At 44.6% G+C, this 13,486-nt stretch overlaps 1 protein-coding gene across 2 annotated transcripts in view; it reads right to left on the bottom strand.

The window, feature by feature from the left end:
- LOC138815196 (COMM domain-containing protein 1) overlaps positions 1–4,994 on the bottom strand; it is a 114,661-nt gene extending 109,667 nt beyond the window's left edge. The window contains exon 1 of one of the 2 annotated variants that reach the window (XM_070004444.1): positions 4,784–4,994. In XM_070004444.1, the coding sequence (XP_069860545.1) occupies positions 4,784–4,960 (177 nt within the window). In that variant the 5' untranslated portion in view covers positions 4,961–4,994. The remainder of the gene's footprint in view (positions 1–4,783) is intronic. The other variant, XM_070004445.1, reaches the window with a different exon arrangement.
- Positions 4,995–13,486: the final 8,492 nt, after the last annotated feature.

The raw sequence follows: 13,486 nt of genomic DNA on the forward strand, positions 1-13,486 counted from the left end.
AGCAGGTATCCAAATACTTATTAGTCTTTTACTAGAATTTTTTTTTTTTTGGGTCCGGTCGTGGGGCCTGAACTCTGGGCCTGGGCACTGGGCCTCAGCTCTTCAGCTCAAGACTAGTGCTCTTCTACTTGAGCCACAGCGCCCACTTCTGGCTTTTTTCTTTTTGCTTATGTGGTACTGAGGAATCGAACCCAGGGCCTCATGCATGCAAGGCAAGCGCTCTACCACTGAGCCACCTTCACAGCCCACTAGAATTTTTTTTTATACTGAGGCCCTCAAGCTCTCTATGATATTCCATACTTGAGCAACACCTCCACTTCAGCATCAGCCTTGACAGAAAATGCTAAACAAGAGCACAAGACTGATAAGGTTCTGAGTTCAAGCCCTAGTTTGAGGACACACAAAAAGAGATGTGAGATTTCTAGGATACTGAATACCAGGGGGATAGGGGAGATGGAGAGAGAGCAACAGATGATATTAATCTACCTAAATTACATTATATGCATGTATAAATTACCACGGTGAAACCCCCTTGTACAAGTAATGTATGTTAGACAGAGAGAGAGAGAGAGAGAGAGAGAAGAAAGAAAGAAAGAAGAAATCACATTAAAGGAAAGCAAGCTATGTTGGGGTATAGATACCAGGAGGAGGGAGAGAGCCGATGGAGAGGATAATACATGTGTGAAAATAGAAAATGAGACCTTTTTTAAATTGTGTTTAAAAAAAAAACTTTGACATTCTATCTCACCCCAGTTAGATTAGCCAACACCGGGAATTCAAACACTACTCTGGAAAGCAGTCTGGATGTCTTCAAAAAACTAAACATAGGTCTTCCCTACAACCCAGCCATACCACTCCGGGGCAGCTACACAGAACATCACAAGCCAGGACACCATAAAGACACTTGCACATTCATTTTCACTGCTGCACTATTCACAATAGTCAAGTTATGGAAACAGACCCACAATACATGAATGGATTTTTTTTAAATGTGTTACCTAATATGTGGAGGGGAAGGGAAAAAACAAATTGTTAATACAGGGATACAGGAGGACCCATTGCAACAATGAGATGTACAAGTGGTTATGGCGAAAAACGAATTTTACAACTTTGGTGGGGGGAGAGGGGGAAGGATACGAAGGGAGGGAAGGGGAAACAAAGCAGGAGGCTACAATGCTTGATAAGAAATGTGCTCATTAGCCGGGCGCTGGTGGCTCACGCCTGTAATCCTAGCTACTCAGGAGGCTGAGATCTGAGGATCACGGTTCAAAGCCAGCCCGGGCAGGAAAGACTGAGACTCCTATCTCCGATAAACCACCAGAAAACCGGAAGTGGCGCTGTAGCTCAAGTGGTAGAGCGCTCGCCTTGAGCTGAAGAGCTGAGGGACAGCGCCCAGGCCCAGAGTTCAAGCCCCATGACCGACAAAAAAAAAAAAAAAAAGAAATGTGCTCATTATCTTACCCATGTAATTGTAACCCCTCTGTACAGTATTTTCACAATAAAAATATATTTTTAAAAATGTGTTACCTAGCGCTTGCCTTGCATGCATGAGGCCCTGGGTTCGATTCCTCAGCACCACATATGCAGAAAAAAGCCAGAAGTGGCACTGTGGCTCAAGTGGTAGGGCACTGGCCATGAGCTGAAGAGCTGAGGGACAGCGCCCGGGCCCAGAGTTCAGCCCCCACAAGCGACAGAAAAAAAAAAAAAAAAAAGACTGTATTCCTCTAGGGGCTGGGAAGATGGCTCAGTGGTAGAACGTTTGCCTTGCATGCATGAGGCCCTGGGTTCGATTCCTCAGCACCACATAAGCAAAAAGAAAAAAGCCGGAAGTGACACTGTGGCTCAAGAGGTAGAGCGCTAGCTTTGAGCTGAAGAGCTGAGGGACAGTGCCCAGGCCCAGAGTTCAGGCCTCACGACCAGACCCAAAAAAAAAAAAAAAAATGTGTTACCTATACACAATGGAATTTCACACAGCAATTAGAAAAAATATTATGTCAAATATCTGCAGGAAAATAGATGGAACTAGAACAAACCATGTTAAATGAGGTAAGCCAAGGTCAGAGAAGCTAAGGGCACATGTTTTCTCTCAGATGAAGAAGCTAGATCTAAAATATTCTGGGAAGGCTGGGAAGTTGGCTCAGTGGTAAAGCGCTTGCCTTGCGTGCTTGAGGCCCTGGGTTCGATTCCTCAGCACCCATAAGCAAAAAAACAATCCCGAAGTGGTGCTGTGGCTCAAGTGGTAGAGCGCTAGCCTTGAGCTGAAGAGCTGAGGGGCAGCGCCCCGACTCAGAGTTCAGGCCCACGACGGGACCCAAAATAAAATATTCTGGGACATGATAAATTATACAGGACTCTAGGTATTCACACACAGTGAGATCAAAGGAGAATGATACTCTTAGGAGAGAAACATAAAGGTGCAGCAGAGCAAACAAAGATACTTTTAGGAGCGGAACACAAAGGTGCAATACCTATGTGCATCTGACGATATAAAATAATATTTTATTGAAATGAATTCCAGAAAATGGAAATAAGAGGTTGTTTTCTTTGTTGCTGTTTTTGCTTTTATTTCTTTTTGTTTCATTTACCTGTCTTTGGGAGTGTAATGGGGGGGGGGACGACAAAGGAAATGGAGGGACAAATGCAGCAGGGGTACTCACTAGGCACTATTTTGAAAATGAACAATACAACTTGGGATGTGCAGAGCACATGGGCAGCAAAGATGGCACTGAAAGGGAGTTGAGTGGGCAGAGCCCAATTTACTGTAGAGTACATGGGCAGCAAAGATGGCGCTGGGAGAGAGTAGAGTGGGCAGAGCCCAATTCACCTTACGTTCAGTGCATAACAGCCCGTGAAAGCTTAGGTGCATAATAGGGTGTGACTTTGACAGTGATTGGTTCCTCTTCCTCCCTTACCATGCCACCCACCCTTTTTGGCTTTAAAAAGGGCTGCTCTCCGTTAATAAAGGAGTTTTCTACCGGCTGGATTTGGCTCCCCACTATGTCTGATTGTCTCCGGGGCTGAGGGAGGCTGGGGAACCGGTGCGGGCAAGTGCCGCACTTACCTTTCCTCGGACCCCGTCTGTCTTTCGTGGGACGAAGACCCAACATGGATGGGTATAGGAGGGAAAACTAGGAGACAGCAAGGGAAGGGGTGACATTATCCAAAAGGAAATGTCCTCTACCTGCCAGGCACTAGTGGCTCGTGCCTGTAATCCAACTAAAGAGGCTGAGATGAGGATCACAGTTCAAAGCCAGCCCAGGTAGAAAAGTCCCCCTGAGTCTCTTCTCTTTAACTAACCACTCAAAAACTGGAAGTGGCACTGTGGGTGTCAAGTGGTAGAGTGCTAGCCTTGAGCAAAAGGAGCCTAGGAACAATGCCCTGGCCCAGAGGTCAAGTCCCAGGACTGGCAATAATAATAATGTGTCTTAAAAGCAGAGAGGGAAATAAAGGGATTATGTTTCATCAGGGTATACTGGATGGATGGATGGAAATGTCACAGTGAAATCCTCCTTTGTACAACTAATACATGAACTCTGGGCCTGGGTGCAGTCCCTGAGGTCTTGAGGTCAAGGCATGTGCTCTACCACTTGAGCCACTGCGCCACTTCCAGTTTTCTGGTGGTTAACTGGTGCCCAGTGCCAATACTTTATTTTTAAAGATCAAATTTCTAGAAAATATTCTCTATGTGAGTAAGATTTGGTCTATAGAGACAGAGGCATTCTGTTCTCCATTCAATAGGGGTATATAATTTAAAGTTAAAACTACTTATAATAGGGGCTGGGAAGTGGCTCAGTGGTAGAGCGCTTGCCTTGCATGCCTGAGGCCCTGGGTTCAATTTCTCAGCACCACATAAGCAAAAAGAAAAAAACCAGAAGTGGCACTGTGGCTCAAGTGGTAGAGCGCTAGCCTTGAGCTGAAGAGCTGAGGGACAGCGCCCAGGCCCAGAGTTCGGGCCCCAGGACCGGACCCCCCCCCAAAAAAAAACTACTTATAATAACACCTTACATATCCATGAGACAATCCATTTGCTTTTTCTGAGAAGTAACTGTTTTTATTGTTTTCCTATATTTAAATGTTATAGGCAAAGGCAATTAAACAAACATACACACACCCTGAGCTGGGAATGAAGTTTAGTGGTACTGTGCATGCTCAGGAATTACAAGACCATCAATGCCCACTGTCAATGGGGAAAAAACACAGAACTGCCTTTTGAAAAAAATAGCAAACGCACATAAACTCTCAACACTGACTTAATTAAAATGATTGCAGGTTTAGACCTCCCGGATCTGATTTTTGCTTTGTTTTTGCTCTAGTCCTGGGACTTGAACTCAGAGCCTGGGCACCGTCCCTGGACTTTTGTGCTCAAGGCTAGCACTCTACCACTTGAGCCACAGCGCCACCTCTGGCCTTTTCTGTGTACGTGGTACTGAGGAATTGAACCCAGGGCTTCATGCCTGCCAGGCAAGCACTCTACCACTGAGCCACATTCCCGGGCCAGACGACCTCCCTCTTCATTTCACAACGTCCAAGGCCCACAGCACGGCCGAGGAGACGGAAGTTGTGACTTTTAGGACGGACACGAATGTCTGGAGAGAAACCCAGCGTGGTCACCGTGGGTGTGTGGGGCTAGCCCGGCGGGATGGCAGGACGAGGCCCGCGGACGTGGGCCCAGGGGCGGCAGTCCGCGGAGGAAAGCGCCCGGGACGCGGGCGGCCGCGGCGGAGGCCGAGCGCTCAGCGCAGAGACTGGGCTCTGCTGTGCAGACCTCCAGGAACCGCAGTACCTTAAGAATCCCCTTCATCTTGGCCAGAAAGGGGCGGAACTCCTCCGGTGGCACATCTGGGTAGAGCTGGCCCCGCAGCAGCTCTTCTGTGATGCCCGGGTGCCCGTGGAAGGCGTCCTGAGCCAGGCCTGTCAGCAGCCCGCTCAGGGGCTTGACGCTCTCAAGCTCGCCCGCCATACTCGGCGGAGGCCCCGCCCTCACAACAGCTGAGCGCGGCCAGCTACGGGGGCCTACTAGGGCCTAACTAGTTTAGGCAAAGGCGCTCAGGAGACTCGGAAATAAGCGTTCCTCCAGGGTTGGCTGTTTCCAGCTTCCAGCTTTCTCTGCAAATCCCTAGCTACTCAGGAAGAAGAGATCTGAGGATCGCCTTCCCCGCCTAGTAGCCAGACAGGTCAAAGTCCATGAGATTTTTTTTTTTTTGGCTTGAACTCTGGGCCTGGGCGCTGTCCTTCAGCCCTTCAGCATAAGGCTAGCACTCTACCACTTGAGCCACAGTGCCACTTCCGTTTTTCTAGTGGTTTTATTGGAGATGAGTCTCACGGTCTTTACTGTCCAGGCTGGCTTTGAACCGCGATCCTCAGATCTCAGCCTCCTGAGAAGCTAGGATTACAGGTATGAGCCACCAGCAACTGGCTCCTGAGATTCTTATCTCCAATAAACCACTGAGAAAAAGCCAAAAGTGGTACTGTGGTCAAGTGGTAGAGCACTAGCCTTGAGCAAAAGCAGCTCTGGGACAGTGCACAGGTCCTGAGTTCAAGCCCCAGAGTCAGAAAAACAAACAAACAAAAAACCTATTTCCTAATAACATCATTCTTAGTTACCTTTGTATGAACGTGTTTTTCGTCTTTCGAATTAAAACAGTGACTCTGATCAAAATTCCTTTCTATACCAAAACAGCAAGTATTTTGTCAACATCCTCTTTTTCAATCCTGGATCAAAATGTACAATTTAAGTTTCTACCCACATAATTACAAAACATTGATTTATTATTTAGCCATAAAAAGAAAGTACTGATATATACTACAATGTAGGTGACATTTAAAAACAAACTGAGAGACCAGGCATAGGTCATTCACACCTGTAATCCTAGTTATACAGGAGGTTGAACTCTAAAGGATGGCAGTTCAAAACCAGCCCAGGCAAAAAAGTCTGTGAGATGTTTATCTCCAATTAATAACTGCCCCCATGCCCTTCCAAAGCCAGAAATGGTAGAACACTAGTCTTACACATAAAAGCTAATGAATAGTACCCAGGCACTAAATTCAAGCCCCAAGACCAAAAATAAATAAATAAATAAATATTGCCAGGTTCCAGTGGCAGTAATACTAGCTATTTGGAAGACTGAGATCAGAGGATCATGAGTCAAAGCCAGCCCAGCAAGAAAGTCCAAGAGACTCTTGTCTTCAATTAACCATCAAAAATGCTGGAAGTGAAATTGTGACTCAAATGGTTGAGTGTTAGGCTTGCATAAAAAAAAGCTCAATAGGGGCTGCAAAGGTGGCTCAGTGGTGGAGTGCTTGCCTTGCATGCATGAGGCCCTGGGTTCAATTCCTCAGCACCACATAAGTAGAAAAGGCCGGAAGTGGCGCTATGGTTCAAGGGTTAGAGCACTAGCCTTGAGCTGAAGAGTTGAAGGACAGTACCCAGGCCCAGAGTTCAGGCCCCACGACTGGCAAGAAAGAAAGAAAGAAAAAGAAAGAAAGAAAGAAAGAAAGAAAGAAAGAAAGAAAGAAAGAAAGAAAGAAAGAAAGAAAGAAAGAAAGAAAGAAAGAAAGAAAGAAAGAAAGAAAGAAAGAAAAGAGAAAGAAAGGCAGGCTGGGCGCTTGTGGCTCACGCCTGTAATCCTAGCTACTCAGAAGGCTGAGATCTAAGGATCGAAGTTGAAAGCAAGGCCCTCGGCAGGAAAGTTCTGTGAGACATCTCCAATTAACCTCCAGAAAACCAGAAGTGGTGCCTACTCATGAAATGTCTAGGAAAGGCAAACCCATAAAGACAGAAAGAAAGCCAGGAACTGCAAAGGGGGCAGAGGAGGGAAAATGACTGTGAATGGGTATTTGGGGGGCTGATAAATTTTTCTGACAGTGATAAGAAAACCCACTCAACAGCACACCTTGAAAGATAGAATATAACAATACATAAATCCAATCTAAATTTTAAAATCAACATAATGACCTAAATAATGGAATGACATGCAATGTACTTAAGCACAACTTCACTATGCAAGTAACCAGAAAGCAGATAGGAAGTGGCGCTGTGACTCAAGTGGTAGAGTGCTAGCCTTGAGCTGAAGAGCTGAGGGACAGCGCCCAGGGACAGAGTTCAAGCTCCACAACCAACCAAAAAAAAAAAAACTAGAAAGTAGATAAAATATTCAGATCCCCATTTCTTTTTCTTTATTCAAGGACGTGTGCTTAAAACAGTGACTTTGCAAAAGATGTTTATGAAGTAGGAGGTTGTTTTCATTTGTGTTGTTGCTGTTACAAAGTTGTTTGGGACTTCTTTCCAGAGGGGTTCAATACTGGGGACCTCACCCAAGGCTTTACACATGCAAGCACTTTCTTTCTTTCTGTCTGTCTGTCTGTCTGTCTTTCTGTCTTTCTTTCTTGTTTTTTTTTTTTAATTGTGAAAATATTGTACAGAGAGGTTACAATTACATGGGCATCTTTCTTGTTTTTTTTTTTTTTTTGTCAGTACCACTTCCGGTTTCCTGGTGGTTTTATTGGAGATAGGAGTCTCACGGTCTGTCCTGCCCGGGCTGGCTTTGAACCGCGATCCTCAGATCTCAGCCTCCTGAGTAGCTGGGATTACAGGCGTGAGCCACCAGCGCCCGGCTATCTTTCTTGTTTTTTATTGTAAAATACTGTGCAAAGGAGTTACAGTTACATGAGTAAGGTAACGAGCACATTTCCCATGGAGCACTCTTACCTCCTCCTTTGTTCTTCCTCTTCCATTCCTTCCCTCCCCACCTCCCCAACTCCTCCCCCTCCCCCATGCAAGTGCTTTCTACCAGTGAACTACACTCCCAGACCCCAATTAATTTGTGTGTAAGAGTGCATACTCCCATGCCAGTACTAGAGCTTGAACTCAGGCTTTTTTTTTTGCTCACAGCTGGCAGTCTACCATGTGAGCTACACCTCAAGTTCATTTTTTTTTTTTTGGTCGGTTGTGAGGCCTTAACTTTGGGCCTGGGTGCTGTCCCTCAGCTCTTCAGCTCAAGACTAGTGCTCTACCACTTGAGCCACAGTTCCACTTCCGACTTTTTCTGCTTATGTGATGCTGGAATTGAATCCAGGGCCTCATGCATGCAAGGTAAGCACTCTACCACTGAGCCACCTTCCCAGCCCACAAAATTTATTTTTTAAAAAGTGTCATATAAGCCGGGCACTGGTGGCTCATGCCTGTAATCCTAGCTATTCAGGAGGCTAAGATCTGAGGATCGAGGTTCAAAGCCAGCCCAAGCTCTATCTCCAATAAACCAGTAGAAAACCGGAAATAGCTCAAGTGGTAGAGCGCTAGCCTTGAGCTGAAGAGCTGAGGGACAGTACCCAGACCCAGAGTTCAAGCCCCACAACCAACCAAAAAAACAACAACTAGAAAGTAGATAAAATATTCAGATCCCCATTTCTTTTTCTTTATTCAAGGACGTGTGCTTAAAACAGTGACTTTGCAAAAGATGTTTATGAAGCAGGAGGTTGTTTTCATGACCAAAAAAAAAAAAAGTCTCATATACCTGGGCATCAATGACTCACACCTGAATCCTAGCTGCTCAGAAGGCTGAGATCTGAGCACTGCGGTTCAAAGCCAGCCTGGGGAAGAAAGTTCATGAGACTCTTACCTCCAATTAACCACCACCGGAAAAGCAGAAGTGGTGTTGTTGCTCAAGTGGTAGAGCACTAGCCTGAAGAGCTGAAGGACAATGTCCAGGCCCAGAGTTGAAGACTCACGACCAACCAAAAAAAAAGAAGGTTGAGATCTGAGAATCACAGTTCAAAGCCAGTCTGGTCAGGGAAGTCCATGAGATTCTGATCTCCAATAAACCACCGGAAAACCATAAGTGGCACTGTGGCTCAGAGAACTCGCTTTGAGCTGAAGAGCTGAGGGCCCAGAGTTCAAGCCCCATGAACCACAAAAAAAAAGTTTGAAGCCAAGTGCTAGTGACTCACACGTATAAACCTAGCTTCACAGGGGCTGAAATTTAGCCAGCTCAGGTAGGAAACTCCATAAGAATCATATCTCTAGGGGGCTGGGAAGGTGGCTCAGTGGTAGAGCGCTTGTCTTGCATGCATGAGGCCCTGGGTTCGATTCCTCAGCACCACATAAGCAAAAAGAAAAAAGCTGGAAGTGGCGCTGTGGCTCAAGTGGTAGAGTGCTAGCCTTGAGCTGACAGAGCTGAGGGACAGCGCCCAGGCCCAGAGTTCAGGCCTCACGACCGGACCAAAAAAAAAAAAAAAGAATCATATCTCCAAAATGTTGTATATACATACATATATATGTGTATATATATATATATATATATATATATATATATATATATATATATATATATATATATATACACATATAATGGAATTCTATGCCTCCGTCAGAAAGAATGACATTGCCCCATTTGTTAAGAAATGGAAAGACTTGGGCTGGGAAGGTAGCTCAGTGGTAGAGTGCATGCCTTGCAAGCATGAGGCCCTGGGTTTGATTCCTCAGCACCACATAAACAGAAAAAGCAGGAAGTGGCGCTGTGGCTCCAGTGGTAGAGCGCTAGCCTTGAGCTGAAGAGCTGAGGGACAGCGCCCAGGCCCAGAGTTCAGGCCCCATGATAGGCAAAAAAAAAAAAAGAAAAGAAAAGAAAAAAAGAAAAAGAAATGGAAAGACTTGGAAAAAATTATATTAAGTGAAGTAAGCCAGGCCCAAAGAAACATAGGTCCCATGGTTTCCCTTATTTGCAATAACTAGTATATGTCTGAGACAAGCAGAAACGGTCAGATAAGTTGATGTTAGGCAAAATGAACCCCAAGAAAAGGATTCAAATGTTTTTTCTTTCTTGCGATTGCTTCTAACATATTTATAAGATGATTTTTTTGTTGCTTTGTATGTCCCTCCCCCACAGTATAACCCTGTTTTCACTATATTTGATGTTGGTATAATTTGGGGAGGGGAAGGGAAAAAACAAATTGTTTAAATAGGGATACAGGTGGATCCATTGCAACAATGAGATGTAGAAGTCATTATGTCAAAAAATGAACTTTACAACTTTGGCAGGAGGTGGGGAGAGGGGAACGGATGGGAAGGGGAAACAAAGGAGGAGGCAACAATGCTTGATAAGAAATATACTTACTACCTTGCCCATGTAATTGTAATCCCTCTGTATGGTATTTTCACAATTAAAAAAGAAAAAGAGCTAGGCGCTGGTGGCTCACCCCTGTAATCCTAGCTACTCAGGAGGCTGAGATCTGAGGATCGCGGTTCAAAGCCAGCCCGGGCAGGACAGACCGTGAGACTCCTATCTCCAATAAACCACCAGAAAACCGGAAGTGGTGCTGTAGCTCAAGTGGTAGAGCGCTCGCCTCGAGCTGAAGAGCTGAGGGACAGCGCCCAGGCCCAGAGTTCAAGCCCCATGACCGACATAAAAAAAAAAAAAAAGAAAAAGAAAAAGAATCATATCTCTAATTAACCACCAAAAAACTAGAAGTGGAGTGCTAGAACACCAGCCTCCAGCAAAAACAGCTAAGGGACAGAGCCCTGAATTCAAGCCCTAGGACTGGCACTCGCACACGCGTGCACTCGCGCATACACACACAGACACAGACACACACACACACACAGTTCCAAGGTTTCATGAATCACATATACTGCATTGATGATGAACAGTGTACAAAGAAGGATGGGGAAGTGGAGTATTTTATGCTGTGGAAATACAGTTACCAGCTAGGTTAAATTGTATTATAATTTTAAAATTCTTAGCACAGATACCTGCATCTTTTTGCACTTCCAGCAATGTAACTTGAATAGGTATGTGATAAGAGAAGCCACAATAGGTTACATGTTCTAAAACATGAAAAATGGTAAGTTTTGTTGTTTGTGCCTGTCAGGGGCTTAAACTCAGGTGCTATCCCTGAGCTTTTGTGCTCAAGGTTAGTTTTCTACCACTTTGAGCCACAGCACCATTTCTGGCTTTTTAGTAGTTAATTGGAGATAGTCTCACAGGCTTTCCACTAGGCCTGGCTTTGAAACACAGTCCTCAGATCTCAGCTTCTTGAGTAGCTAGGATTACAGGCATGAGGCCACTAATACCTGGCTTGATGGGTAAGTTTTACAAAAAAGAAGATATTTCCTCACTTAGCCCAGAAATTGCAAATCTGGAATGTTTTCAATACATTTAAAGCTGAGTTAAAATTTCATTTACATGAACATTGGAGTTGATTTTAAATTTTAAAAAATTGTTTTACTATTTCCATGTGTTATCTTGCATAGCAAGATGTGTATGTGTTATATCTCGGGCTTCTGTCCAATTTGTACTATGCTACCCCTCCACCTTTTTTTGGAGGGGGGTGTCGGTCATGGGGCTTGAACTCTAGGCCTGGGTGCCATCCCTGAGTTCTTCAGCTCTATCATATGAGTCACAGTGCCACTTCCAGTTTTCTGATGGTTAACTGGAGAGAAGAGTCTCACAGGGATGTTCCTGCCTAGGCTGGCTTTGAACCACCATCCTCAGATCCCAGCTTCAGAGTAGCTAGGATTACAGGCCAGTCACTGGTGTTCAGCTACCTCTCCATTCTTTTTTTTTTTTTTTTTTTGTCGGTCATGGGGCTTGAACTCTGGGCCTGGGTGCTATCCCTCAGCTCTTCAGCTCAAGGCGAGCGCTCTACCACTTGAGCTACAGCGCCACTTCCGGTTTTCTGGTGGTTTATTGGAGATAGGAGTCTCACTCTCTGTCCTGCCCGGGCTGGCTTTGAACTGCGATCCTCAGATCTCAGCCTCCTGAGTAGCTAGGATTACAGGCGTGAGCCACCAGCGCCCGGCACCCCTCCATTCTTGTAACAATTAAATGCCCCTTTGGAGGCAGTGCTACTCTGTTGAGATCTATACTGATGTAGATTGTTCTTGTGTGTGTGCACACACACACATATCAGTCCTGGGCCTTCAACTCAGGGTCTAGGCGCTGTCCCTTATCATTTTTGCTCAAGACTAATAAACTACCACTTGAGCCATAGCTCCACTTCAGGCAGTTTGGTGATTAATTGGAGATAAGAATCTCTTGTATTTGTCTTCCTAGGCTGGCTTCAAACTATGATCATCAGATCTCAGTCTCCTGACTAGCTGGGATGAGCTACCAGGGCCCAGTCCAAAATTCTCTTAGTAAAATGCTTAAAAAGAAACTTAAAAATATGAATAGGTTTTAATGTGTTCTTCATTTATATATTAAAGCTATGAGTCTTGCATAATGTTTCTTTTTTTTTTTTTTTTTTTTTTGGATCCGGTCGTGGGGCCTGAGCTCTGGGCCTGGGCGCTGTCCCTCAGCTCTTCAGCTCAAGGCTAGTACTTGAGCCACAGCACCACTTCTGGCTTTTTTCTTTTTGCTTATGTGGTGCTGAGGAATCGAGCCCAGGGCCTCAGTCAAGCAAGGCAAGCGCTCTACTACTGAGCCACCTTTCCAGCCCTTGCATAACGTTTCTTAAATGTTTATATATCATAAAGATATTTTCAGAATCTCATAAAGCACTAGGCTCATGCCTGTAAGCCTAAATACTCATGAGGCTGAGATCTGAGGATCAAGATTTAAAGCCAAACCAGGTAGAAAAGTACATGAGACTCATCTCCAATTAACCACAAGAAAACTGGAAGGGGTGCTGTGGATCAAAGTGGTAGACTGCTAGTCTTGAGCAAAAAAGCCCAGGGACAGCATGTAGGAGAGTTCAAGCCCCACAACCGGAAAAAAAAAATTGATAAAGCCTTAGATACAGTCTCCCCAATATGTAACTTACACACAAAATGCAGCTTAACCTTGACAGATTAATCCCCCCCCAAATCTTTCTGTAGACCCTTTAAATTTCCATAACCCATAGAACTCCCCATTACCCCTAATCCAAATTTACCTTCACAAGAAACTAATTACTTGTACATTACTATCTAATGCTTATTCAAATATATGTGTAGAAAGGCAACATTTCAACTTTACTCTGTATTTTTTAGCAGGATCTAAGAATTAAATTGACAGATTAACAGGAGAAAAAAACGTGTAAATACATCAAGTGGTTTATGTGACATAGAAGCTCTCCTAAGGAAATAGCCTCAAAAACTGGCAAATCCTAAATGCTTTTGTGCTTCATTGAACAAAGAGAGACAATGTGGAAAAGCAACTAAACTTGTGAGATGTCTAAAGGGAAGTAATTATTTTACCAAGGTCTGTGTGTCCAGAACTTTTCTGTCTCAACTTCTTGTCCTTGATAAGAATCTTTTCTTCTGTAATAAAGCAGACATCTTCTATATGACAGTTCTATCTCCTGCTATAAGGAAGCAAAGTGGGAGTCTGGTCACTAATGTTTTTTAGTGTTTCTAACTTAAAATATGCCAAAGTGGCATATTATGGAAATGGCATTCCTGTGCCTGGCCTACAAATTCCAAAATACAGTGTTGAGCAACCAAAGAAATTCATTCTTATGCCACCAGGGGCTGCTATTGCCAATGCAGCCTGGAGCCTGTCACTTGTAC

This window comes from Dipodomys merriami, unplaced genomic scaffold (genome assembly GCF_024711535.1).
Source record: "Dipodomys merriami isolate MVZ:Mamm:240054 unplaced genomic scaffold, mDipMer1.0.p SCAF_63, whole genome shotgun sequence".
Lineage (NCBI taxonomy): Eukaryota > Metazoa > Chordata > Mammalia > Rodentia > Heteromyidae > Dipodomys > Dipodomys merriami.